The sequence below is a fragment of the Thermomyces dupontii genome, assembly GCF_041956625.1.
Source record: "Thermomyces dupontii strain NRRL 2155 unplaced genomic scaffold VTN31scaffold_5, whole genome shotgun sequence".
In the NCBI taxonomy this organism is placed as follows: domain Eukaryota; kingdom Fungi; phylum Ascomycota; class Eurotiomycetes; order Eurotiales; family Trichocomaceae; genus Thermomyces; species Thermomyces dupontii.
In genome coordinates, this window is record NW_027192311.1 from 1,402,316 (window position 1) to 1,414,832 (window position 12,517).

The window sequence follows — 12,517 nt, forward strand, 5'->3', positions numbered from 1 at the left end:
GTTTTATGCATTCACTGCATGCTCTGACGAGCGATGTCCTAGACATTTGTCTTTCAGTTTTATGAACTTCCTTGATCTCATCGTGTCGCAAGTCAACAATTGCCTTTTCCTCTGTCCAGGCAGGAAAAAGTTGGCTCATTAGACGAGATCACGAGATGCAATGTCAAGAAGCGGGATCAGGCGAGATTTGTGCAAGGGTACGGAGATATTGACCCAAGCCCATAGTTTCGAAGCAATGTAAATTATCGATGTTTGCGAACAGAAAGAACACCAGGTAGTCCGCAACCTGCTAGTGACGTAAATCATCAAATGCGACGTAACAGACAGTTTCTAGAATTACCTTACCTAAAGTACTCCATTGAAACCAAGGATGTGTGAGTAACGACCGTAGTTATTAGTTACTCCGTCCATAAGGATTGTCAACAAACTCAAGTGCAATTATGTTCAACCTTCTGATTGGACCATTCGAGAGATTGTCGAGGAGAGGGAGATGATGCTTGGACCAGGATCTAGGTATCAGTGGACGCGCCTAAGTGGTATAGCCGTTCCAAAGTCTCCCTGTGAGAAACACAGTCAATAGACGCATGCCAATGACAATGACTGTTATCAACATAACCGTAATGCCAACAATGCTCGATGCAGTTTCCGGCCCTAGGCGCTGACGGCAGCTGGACACAGATATGATGAGACAGTCAGCAGATTCCCGTTCACGAAGTGTTGTTTGTGTTGAGACAACTTGGATATATGAGAGAAAAACGACATGTTTTGACTGTCTGTCACAAACTTCTTCACATTCAAGATGGACTGAGCATCGTACCAGGATCAAAGAAGCAAGATTTCCCAATGCAAGGGTCATTATTATCCTTTGAGCGACCCAGGCGACTGCCACTTTGGACAAAATGCACATCCTCTTCGACGGTGATCGTGAAAGAATGTTTCGATGCTCATATGGCTTCATTTCCTCAAGGATAGGGTCGCGGAAGGTGATCAGTAAAACATTCAATGGAGGTTTCAGAGCTCGCGAAGTATAAGAGGCCTTCGGTGATGCGACAACAACACGAATTCAATACGTACTCCTCTTTAACAATCTTTAACTACCTTAGCAGTGCAGTAGGCTATTTCCAGGAAGCTCGAAGAGAAGAACCACAATGATCTGTTCAATTTTGAACGATGAGTACGGAGTACATACATCGGCAGCTGTTCCAGCATTCAAAACCAGAAAGGGGTGCGTTTGGTTGTGTGATCAAGGGCCTGTGTTTTCGAATAGCAGTCTGCGTTCCTTAATTGAAAAGGGAATATTCTGACATGTGGGTCGATGAAGAATGAGCGCCAAGCAACGCTAAGTAAGTTTACCTAAGTTATGACTTTACCACAGGTAACTAACTGATTAAACTAATCATTGTCAGTTTACTTGTTTTTTTTTTTTTTTTCCGTAGGGCTTCTTGACGTCGACAGAGTGGACAGTACGAACACTCCAGGTAGTACTAACTGCTACTGCGGGAGATTTAATGTTTGCAGTTCAGTTCTAGACTTCTCATGATTCGATGACTGCATGGCCATATTGTTTCTCATGGTCTGACTTCAAACTCTTCCGTGGAATAGGCTCCGCTTATGGACGGAAAAGGACGGCATCCAAAGTAGCAACCCTAATGGTTCCAGTATCCATGTTAAAAAAAATCTTGGTCGAATGCTGATGCACATGCCATCGATGTCGAGAGTGAGACAGGGAATTTAGTTGATGCTTCTGGAGCTTAGAACACGCCAGTTTGAGCCGGAAAACAAAATCATCGGATGGAAAGCAGAGGACCAAAGCGCCACATTCTTTATGTGGACGCCTATGATTCCTTCTCCAACAATGTTACTTCCATGCTTGAGGAGCACCTTGATATCTCGGTGACTGTGTTGACTGTCGACTCAGAATGGCCTGATGGAAGTCGTCGAAAGTTTCTGCGGCAATTTGATGCCGTTGTGCTGGGTCCCGGACCCGGGAACCCGGAATGCCCAACCGATGTGGGAATCATGAGAGAGCTGTGGACTCTTGAGGGCGAGGACATTGTCCCAGTTTTGGGCATATGCCTGGGATTTCAGAGCATGTGTCTGCATCATGGGGTGCCTGTTCGGAGACTTCCGACTCCTCTGCATGGGCAGGTATTCCAGATTGATGTTGAGGATGAGGATATATTTGCCGGGATGGATCGATTCGAGTGTACCTTGTACCATTCTCTTTATGCGTCGCTGGACGACAATGATACTAAGGTCGAGGCGTTGTCATTCCTGGCCTGGCTGTCTCTCGTTGATGACCGAAGCGTCCGTCTACGAATTCCCATGGCCGCACGTCACAGGACGAAGCCATATTGGGGGTTTCAATTTCATCCAGAGTCGTGCAAATCCGATGCGAAATCCTGCAGAGAACTCCTTCGTCGGTGGTGGAATGCGACTCTGGAGTTCAACAAGCGCTCGGGACGGATGACATCAGGCCGCATAGCTACTTCACTCCCACCTCCGTCTTCACTGCTGGCGCATCCAATGTTACAGAACATGCTCGAAGAGTTGACAATCTCATCCTCGACAACCTGTGCATACAGGTCATTACCGCTTCAGGATTTGAGCACAGAGAAGATTTTTGAACTCGCCAATCTCCCCCAATCACAGGCAGTCTTGTTCCAATCCAACGGACGGTTCAACATCCTTTCCGTCCTCTGTTCAGACAGTTGGAGACTAGAGTATCGGGTTCCAGACACGACTCTGCGCATTTACGAGGCCCTGCAGGAGGGATCTCCGCGATGTCAACAAATCGTTGTTCCAGTGGAAAGTTTCTGGGACGCCCTACGACACGTCATGACCAAGCGCAGAGTCACGCAAGGAAAGGGAGATGTCCCATTCTGGGGGGGTTTCTTGGGATACTTCTCGTACGAAATGGGACTTGCCGGACTTGCTCATCCGAAAACGTTCGTGCCGCCGTTTGTTCCGCAGGATAGCCATTCCCAGGCACCTGACGTGAGCTTGCTCTGGGTTGAACGGAGTATCGTTGTCGACAATACGGCACGGGTGATATATATTCAGTCGACAAGGGAGACAGATGATTTTCGGGGAGGATGGTTGGATACGACGTTGCAGAGGATACAGGATTTGTCCAGCGCATTGTCTCAGGATATGTCCAAAGTTGCTTTGAACAAAAATTCCGTTGACATCGGCCCGCAGAGTATTCTCACGCCTGCGGAGCGTGTCCTCATCGACGGGCTCCTCAAAGGCTCAACCGTGAGCGTTCCCGATGCTGCATTCTACAAGGCACAAATAGAGCAATGCCAAGCTGAGCTCCATGCCGGCGAATCCTACGAACTCTGCCTCACCGGCCAGACCACAGTCACCGTCCCGGCAGTCTCGGACAAAACCCTCCGCCATCTCCGCCCATGGCTGCTTTACAAGAAACTCAAGACCTACAACCCGGCTGCGTTCAGCGCCTACGCGCGCCTCGGCCACGTCAAGATCGCCAGCAGCAGTCCCGAGTGTTTCCTGAACTGGGACCGCACGTCGACGCTGGAGATGAAACCGATGAAGGGTACCGTCCGCAAAGCATCGGGGATGACACTCGACAAGGCCAGGGCCATCCTTCTGGGTTCTACGAAGGAGGTCGGTGAGAACCTGATGATTGCGGATCTAATCCGGCATGATCTGTACGGGATTTGTGGGTCGGGAAACGTGCACGTGGAGAAGTTACTCGAGGTGGAGGACCACGGGCGGGTGTATCAGATGATTACGCATGTCAAGGGCAGAGTTCCTAACGGTTCTTCTTCATCGTCATCTCATGGTATTACCGCCCTGCAGCGTTGTCTCCCGCCGGGATCCATGACCGGCGCGCCCAAGGAACGCTCGTGCATGCATCTCCAGCGCATCGAGGCGAGGTCAAGAGGCATATACTCAGGGGTCATGGGATATCTCGACCTTGGCGGCGCGGGGAGTTTCTCCGTGCTGATCCGCACAGCGTCCACGTGCTATAATGATGACGACAGTGGTGATCGTCCCGAGACGTGGACATTGGGCGCGGGCGGAGCGGTCACGGTGCTCAGCACGCCGGACGGGGAGTGGGAAGAGATGCAGACGAAGTTGAGGACGGTGGTGAATGTCTTCCAGGAATGATGATATTGGTACCATGGAGTTTGCACAGGTTGGCTACGGTACAGTACTCTTCAACATGAGACAAGAGGGTTGAATGAATGGATGTATAGTAACTAGACAAGTCTTCAACGGCAAGATCATAGATGTACATAGCTGCAGCCATCGAGCTCATAAGTAATTACTATCTGCCCTGCATCATGTCCACGAAAAGACAGTGACCGTGTTCTCAATGATCCTCGCTTTGGAGGCACTGAGCCGATTCCACCTGATGTTTCGAAACATCGGAGGCATGTCAGGTGGGAAATGCATTCAATCTCGCTCAAAATCAAAAACTCAAAAGAGCTACTTATGTAGTAGTAAGTTCTTCGTACACTGCCTACACACTACACAGCGATATCGGATACTAACCAACCGTTGCAAGTGTACGAATGGTGTAGCAATACAGTAGCTGTAATGTAATGGTGGCGTACTCGAGTAGGTATCGGGTACGGAGTACGCAGACTCGCCGTGTGTTTTGGTATCAGCTCTAGATACAGTAGTAGTGTACGAAATCCACAACAACAAGGTAACAGAGGAGCAGCAGGTCAGTCGGCCGGACGACCTCTTACACGATTTCCAACCTCGAAACTTGTTTTCGAGTTTGTCCAAACGTCTGGGCTTTGATGACGGCCGACATTCAAAGAATCCATTCCAGTCCATACTTCCAAACCGTTCGTCTCAGGAGGTCTCCAATGCAGACTCTGGCGCACCACCACCATACTCAGCAACCGATCCGCAGCAGCAGAAGCCAACAGGGTCACAGGCGGTCACCAGCCCGTACAGACTGCAGGATAATCTTCTCTCTGCGATTCAAGCATGCAGACCTCACGGAGCTTCCGGAGTTTACACTCGTCCCGCGATCAACCAAGTCAGCGAGACAAAATCATATTGCGATGAGCATCCCAGCCACGATCTCGAATTTGTTGCTACGCTCCCTTCCGGCATCCATTTCTTGATGACAAAGTCCATTTCTAACCGATCAGCGGTTCCTTCTCGACAAACACGAATGGTATCTGATTGCAGGTGGCTTGCAGGTGTATGTGTCATTGACCTCTATAACGAAAAGAAAACTAGCCACACAGGAAGATTTTGTGTGTCTTTTTAAGCGAATATCACATGACCGGTGCCATGTATCCAACCCGTAATGCTCGTAAAACACCGTCTGTAACACCCGTAGATTCCAACAAGTAGGTAGTACGGAGTACTACGGAGTAGGTACAGTCAAGAGAAGTGTGTACTCCGTACAGTTGCGGACTATGTCCAATCGAATACTTAGTAATGGAAGGGAGGAACGCCGAGCCCGACATATTCCGATGGCTCTCGTACATGTTTTTTTCCAACGCGTAACTGCCATGACACGAATCGAATGGACTTTGATATTTTTCACTATGGTTTTCTGATAGTCTCACTATGATCCTTAAGGCACCAAAACACCCCCAAAATTCGTTCAGATTTCGCTGAAACCTGGTGATATCCGCGATAATACTCCTTCGGTACCCCCAATATTGCAAAGGTAGAGATTCCAAGTCAAGGTGGGTGGCAGGATGCGTCGGAGAAGTTCGGCACTCAGGATTTGAGATTTCACAAGTGATTAATCGAAAAATACCCTAGTACGGAGTACAGATCAAGAAACTACGCGAAAATTATCAGCCAAAGTTGCTAATTTAAGCAAGATATCTTGTGAAACTACTCCGTATCAGAAAATCATAACGTAATCCGACAGAAAACGGGACACGACAGAAGCCGGAACAACTGTACCAAATTCAGCACCTGGAACAAAAATTTGGCCAAGTCGGAACACTTGATTACGTAATTATTACTTATGTAATTTACAGATCCCCCGAGTCGGGACAGCACTAGTACACAAGTCGGAACAACATGGCGAAATGCCACGGCTCGAGATCCGAGTTGTATCGGGAGGCATTGCCATTTCGCCGTGTCGGTAGACAACACTCAGCGAATCGATAGGGAATATTTGAAGGCTCTCGTTAGTCTCAGCGGCCCGCACTGCCGCGAAACCCGCAATTTTATCGCTAATCATGTCAGACAGCCTTTTTGCGGTAAGTTCTTAGGATGCGCGAGCGCCGAGTATTGTTGACTCGAATGAATGTAGATCGCTCACACCCTCAAGGGTCAGGCAAGTTGAAGTCGGGAGAGTGTTCGGCACATATAAATGTATACATTCCCCTGAAATGGGAGCGGTTCCCTTATATGCTCTTAGTCACCCAGGGGAGAAATTGCCATTTTCCTCCACCCCCGACTAAGATGCCGCAGGCGATTGCGGAGGAAGTCATCAAGGCCATCCAGAACGAGGATGTTCTTCATTGACCGCATATAGTCTCGGTCGCTCGCATCTGCGCTTCAATTGGCATGTAGTTCTCAAAACGCCACTCCGACAAATGAACGGATCGACTCTATCGTAAACTTTGTGATACGTGATCAGACTCTCGTCGATATGCACGCAGTGCTTGATTCCGGGTGCATTTGTAGGACCGATGCCAGGCTCTCGCGGAGCCACTGTCGTCCGTCTCGGAGTTTGATCCTGGTCTAGGTTGGATCCCTCTGCGATTCGATCGAGAATTGAATCTACACAATCCGTTAGATCAGCAACAATCGGGGACCAGCAACAGAATGCTGAAGCTACTACTTTTGACGTTTCTCTATAATAAGAATGTCTCCGGAAGCGGATTTTCGCAATGAATGAATTCAAGATTCCGCCCTCGCTTGCCTCCGGGTAATCGGGAATCATGAAGTGGTCCTGAACTTCTTTCACAAGCACTCGAGCTAGGCCATTGGAAGCAACAATGGCACCGATATCTTCAATATGTGACTCCCTTTTTCATGACATCGATTGACCATGGCATTGCATAAGTGCAGATTTCATACCCGGTCAATAATAATACCCATCGACAGTGCCAGGACCTCTTCGATTTCCTCAATTGAGTCATCGTCACCGTGTGTGGTGGTCTCGATCGGGATTGACTGGTCATCATCCTCACAAGTAGCACATGGAGGCTGACTTGCAATCATACCAAAATCCTGTAATGGACCTCTTGTGAGTATACGAGTATACTGAGGTTTGAACCCGCATCATGAGAGGTACTCATTTCTTCGGTGGGAGTATCATTCATCCTGTTGCTGCTGGATGGAACATGGTCGGAGCGCCTCGGGGATGGAAAATTACTTAACTTACGGAACATGGTATTACCGAGTGTGGTATGGTTGACTACCCTCGCTTGGCTGGCGCAGACGTATGAGTTGTTAATTAGTATGTAAAAGGGGTTTCACTACTGTAGAAGTACCTGGGAGGTACTACAGTCCTACGATCGTTCCATTTTAGATAGACTTCAGAATTTTTGCTCCATTTCACGGAGTAGCTGTCGCGTGTCAGACTGTCAGTACAATACAATCACCAGTTCTTTGTCGTCATAATTCCCATCATTAGAGGGATTTTACGTGCTCGTTGCTGTATCCTATAGAACACATCCACCGAATGATTCGGTCTGATGCAATTCGGTCCTGTACGCTTATGTTCGCCATCCTGGATGGGAGATAAATAAGTTAGTGGCGCGATTGGCGACGATAAGGCGGGCTCTTCTTCAGTTGCTCGCAGTACTCCGTACTGTCCAGTAGGACTATGGAGGTGTGTCCCAGATGTCGACCACAGCTTATGTGCGTCCAATCACGTGTCAGTATTCTTGGTAACCTACATAGAGTACTCCGTAGGTAGTTCTGTACCCATGCTCCAAGGACGCGCGCGTCTTTGGAGCACGGGTACTTTAGGTAGTTACAACTGTTCCGGCTTCTGTCTGAATCCGTTAATAAACATAACTAACGTAATCCGACATCGGACGGAACACGACATCACCCGGAACATTCACATCTACAAAACAGTTTCGGAACAAAGCTTAACTACTCGTAGTCAAACTTTCACCCAGGCTGCCAGGCGGAACATAATCACTTGGTGATCTGGAATACTTTGCACACGTCGGAACGTTCAGAGTTCAGACAGGAATCTGGAGTAATCTGACACATCTGACACAAAAATCATGTCTAACGGTCGTTGAACAAACTTAGGATAACCTTGTTATTTTTGTAGTTTAAGGCATGCTGGAATTGGGGTAGAGGCGTTCCATCTGGCAAAGTATTTTTTCCGGGTCATGTTTTTGGGGTGCAATGGTCTGGGTGATGTCGTGTTCCGTGACTTCCGTCTGATGTCAGATTACGTTATCTGTAACTACTTACTCGTAGTTACTCTTTTTTTTTTTTTTTTTTTTTTCGGTCCTAACTGTGATCGGTTAAACCCGGCATACGGCCGTGCCCCAATGACTCCTCATGTGAATCAGTTCGAGTCTTCGTACTCGATCGGACTTGAATCCGGTCTCAAAAACTCTCAAAAAACCAGAAAACGAACAATTGGTCTGTGAATTGCATTCGCATCACGTATTCTGCGCGACAGTGACTTTCGTACAGCTTCCAATATGGCCAACACCCCGCCATCTGCTTCCCTGTTCGCGGGTCTGCCCAGCGCCGCAGTGGACGAGATCTTTGCTCTGAACCATGCGTACGCGGCAGACACTCATCCGGACAAAGTCAGCCTAGGAATTGGCGTGTACCGCACCAACGACGGCAATCCCTGGCCGTTGACTTCCGTGCGGACTGTGGAGCGAGAGCTCTTCGAGGCTGACAACCCTGGCCGTCACGAATACCTGCCCATTGAGGGCGATCGCGAATTCCTGGCCCTGGCCCGGGACCTTATGTTCGGATTCGACAGTCTGGGCACGGCTAGCGCGGAGCAGCGGGAGAAGGAGAATGTGCAAAAGAAGCGCATTGCCTCGGTGCAGACCATCTCTGGCACCGGGGCGAACCACCTCGGGGCGGCTTTTCTCGCCCACCACCTCAAGCCCAAGCATGTCTGGATCTCGGACCCTTCCTGGCCGAACCACCTCACCATCTGGGACCTCCAGGGAGTGCCCCGACGGAGTTATCCGCACTATAACGCAGAGACACGTTCGTTTGACTTTGAGGCAGCCATGAACCTCCTCGAATCCGAGGCGGAGGAAGGCGACGTGATCCTGTTGCATGCCTGCGCACACAATCCGACGGGTCTCGACCCGACGAAGGAGCAGTGGAAAGCTATCGCAGCGCTGTGCCAGCGGAAACGCCTCTTTCCATTCTTTGACTCGGCGTACCAGGGCTTTGCGTCCGGGTCAGCAGACGAGGACGCATGGGCGGTGCGGTACTTCTTCAACCTGGGCAACATCGAGATGTGTGTTGCCCAGAGCTTCTCGAAGAACTTTGGCCTGTATGGCCAGCGCGTCGGCGCGTTCCATCTCGTGAGCACGTCGACCGATACGGGGCTCCAGACCCTTATCGAGAAGAACCTTTGCCATATCATCCGCGGCGAGTACTCCATGGCTCCCCGGTACGGCAGCACAATCGTCAAGCGCGTCTTGAGTGACGCACACCTGCGGGAGATGTGGCAGAAGGACCTCGAGGTGATGAGCTCTCGCATCAAAGCGATGCGGCAGGCACTGTACGACGAGCTGGTGCGGCTGCAGACGCCCGGCTCGTGGAAGCATATCGTTGAGCAAAACGGCATGTTCTCCTACACCGGTCTGACTCGCAGACAGGTCGAGGAGTTGAAGAACAAGTACCATGTCTATCTCCTCAGTTCGGGGCGTGCTTCGATTAGTGGATGTAAGCTCTCTCCAGGCAAGTGCAAGAGCTAAGCTGATCTTTTCCTCCAGTGAGCGAGAGCAACGTTACCTATGTTGCGCGGGCTATTGATGACGTCGTGCGGAATGTTGCGTAGATACAGTCGATGTAACCTGAACAGCGGCGCAAAAGTTATAGAGGCGTACATTGGAATATACTCCTTGATATAAGGTTGAATTCTTCTTGCTATATCTTTTCGGGCGCTATTAGTTCTCTCATTCAACTCAAGCCAGACACGGAAGTGACAACCAAACCTTCGCGGAAGCGAACCGGCAGCGGCGTCCAGTATACATCTACTGCACGTCGTTACGCGCTTTGATTTCTTCTGCTCTCATTCAGAGACTCCCTTCTTCCGAGACACCATGGTCAGGATGTTAAGAGCCTCCATAACGGAGGATTGTTCTTGGGAGAGTAGATCTTGAAGGTGGTTATACTCCGTCCCCAGATGGTTCATTGGGCAACTTCGAGAAGCCTTTCATGATGTTTCACTTTGTTCGATTTCCTATCACGATCCAAGTCGACTCCATCATATATCCTTCAAAGGGCTCGAACACCCGCTCCAATCTCCGCTCTGACAAACTCGCTGGACCAACGGACTTGTTCCATGATAAGCCGTAAGAATTTCTTCGATACCCCCAATGTGTATACAGATCAATCAATTAGTGGATTAGAATTACCCATCGAAATAAACGCCCGTATCAACGAGAAACGCCTCCCTAGATCTTCAATATCACAAGCCAGATTGTACGCGAATATGTTCAAAGAAAAGAAACAATTCACGCCAGAGTCATTATACTTTAGGCCAGTCCCGACATAACCCGAAAAACGTCCGACAAAACTTGCCAAACTCAACTTGTAGATCGAACGACCGCCACGAGCCCTGCGCCAAGTGCTGCAGGCGCGCGTCGTGGTCGTCAATCGGCTTTGAGCCCATGTTGCCGTATCGACCTCGTCCAGGACTGGATAAGTGTTAGCGAAGACGATTGATCAGGATACAAGGACGGAGAGTTTACCTGAACCCTGTGATTGGGAGAATCATCACGTCGCCCACTAATTTGCTCTTCCCCCCGTCGTGCAGCCCCGTCAGTGCGTTCCACCGCAGCCTGACGGTCTCGTTGAACCAGCTCTGTACCGCCTTGGTGACGGCGTCTGGGCCTGTCAGGAGCAGCGGGTCCAACTCATGCAGCTCTTTCTGCGCCTCGGGGGATGTCAAATCCCCGCCGTGTCGGCGAGCTAGCATCTCGAGCTTGATGTTGAGCCGCTCCATGAACCGTGAGAGCACGGGATGGCCCGGGGCTGCAGCCAGGGCCCACTGAGTCAACTGGACCGGATTTGTGTAGCCCATTCGCCAGTATGAGTCGCTGTCTGGCGGACAGTCCGCTTCAATACCGAAGATCGCCCGCACAGGCTGCTTGGAGGAGTAAACCCTGCCGGTCTCGGTATCCTCCCATGGCATCAAGTCCTTGGGCTCGATCCATGTCACCGGCGACCGGAGTGGGTGCGTGTCGAGATCTCCGTACTGTCGAGCAGACTGTTAGAGGCCAAAAGGGATCGCAGCATGCCGCGGAGAGAACTCACAATGCCACCAATGTATTTGGGAACTAATATGCGAAAGATGTCCGAGCGCTCGACGTTCCGCGTTAGGGTGTTGAACTTTGGCACGAACTCCGGCTCGAATTCCTCCATAAACTGCATCACCCCTTTATCATCCCACATGATGTATGCCATGGGCGTCTCCACTGCATATTGGAGCCATCTCTCAACCATGCCCCGAGTCGCCTCAGTCCAAGTGTCGATCCGCGTGCTTTTCCACGTCTGGTGGACGACGAGGGGAATCTCCGAATAAGCTATCGATCGATCGGACGAGGCATTTGCCAACCGCCGCGCCAGCTGTGCCGCATCGAGAACGGTCTCAGGGGCCTTCTCCGAGCTGGACATCCAAGTGGGGGGAATATAGAAAGCTGTCACCAGTCAACGTCATGGAAAGCCGAGTTTCGCACAATTCACACATACCTCCACCGGACGTGCGGGACATGTGCACATGCTTCCATAGCAGAGGATATTTCGCCTGTAGATCAGATGGATCCGCATGATCGGAGGGAGTTATCCGGAGAAACAGAAGCCACATTAAGCTCACGCAGAGAACAACAGACATCACCGAGAGCCGCTGCCAGCGGCGTCCCCCGAGGCCCCGAGCCGACATTGTGACGGGGGTATCACTGCGTTGAGTGGCGGGATCGCGAGAAATGACGGCGAGCGGTAAGTTGTTCCTGAAAGGACCAACAAGCACAACCACCCACCGATTACCCACCGATTACACGACAGCAGACATGATGGAGGGATGGAGTGAATCGATTCGCGGGAGCAGGCCGTGAGCAGCGGTGGCAAGTGAAGATCAATTGGGATCAGAGCAACAATTGGTAATATGGATGAGGATCTGGGAATTAAATTAGGCTAAGCACCGACTAATCTTGGGGCCCCCCATGCCTGGAGATGGGTGGGGTGGCAGTAATACAGAGTGCTTGAGCTACAGTACTCATAGGCTACATAGGCTACTTAGGTTACCTATTGTTTGGGGAGCTTCGGGGATCATTTTAGGCCCGTTAGGCCATTTTCATGTCGTCACTTTAGGAGGGACCTTTAA

At 50.3% G+C, this 12,517-nt stretch overlaps 4 protein-coding genes across 4 annotated transcripts; 2 read left to right on the plus strand and 2 right to left on the minus strand.

Moving 5' to 3' along the window:
* Nucleotides 1–3: 3 nt before the first annotated feature.
* Nucleotides 4–856, minus strand: VTN31DRAFT_5789 (uncharacterized protein; the record flags this gene model as incomplete). Its single annotated transcript, XM_069406326.1, has 6 exons — nucleotides 4–70; nucleotides 272–286; nucleotides 346–353; nucleotides 526–558; nucleotides 612–668; nucleotides 818–856. 6 exons carry the CDS (start codon nucleotides 854–856, stop codon nucleotides 4–6), a joined length of 219 nt encoding a protein of 72 aa, XP_069259946.1.
* A 935-nt stretch (nucleotides 857–1,791) lies between these two features.
* Nucleotides 1,792–4,137, plus strand: VTN31DRAFT_5790 (uncharacterized protein; the record flags this gene model as incomplete). Its single annotated transcript, XM_069406328.1, has 1 exon — nucleotides 1,792–4,137. One exon carries the CDS (start codon nucleotides 1,792–1,794, stop codon nucleotides 4,135–4,137), a length of 2,346 nt encoding a protein of 781 aa, XP_069259947.1.
* Nucleotides 4,138–8,636: 4,499 nt separating this feature from the next.
* On the plus strand, nucleotides 8,637–9,970 carry VTN31DRAFT_5791 (uncharacterized protein; the record flags this gene model as incomplete). Its single annotated transcript, XM_069406329.1, has 2 exons — nucleotides 8,637–9,855; nucleotides 9,906–9,970. 2 exons carry the CDS (start codon nucleotides 8,637–8,639, stop codon nucleotides 9,968–9,970), a joined length of 1,284 nt encoding a protein of 427 aa, XP_069259948.1.
* A 693-nt stretch (nucleotides 9,971–10,663) lies between these two features.
* VTN31DRAFT_5792 (uncharacterized protein) lies at nucleotides 10,664–12,076 on the minus strand (the record flags this gene model as incomplete). The annotated part of the gene is made up of 4 exons (XM_069406330.1): nucleotides 10,664–10,832; nucleotides 10,887–11,392; nucleotides 11,452–11,834; nucleotides 11,887–12,076. 4 exons carry the CDS (start codon nucleotides 12,074–12,076, stop codon nucleotides 10,664–10,666), a joined length of 1,248 nt encoding a protein of 415 aa, XP_069259949.1.
* Nucleotides 12,077–12,517: the final 441 nt, after the last annotated feature.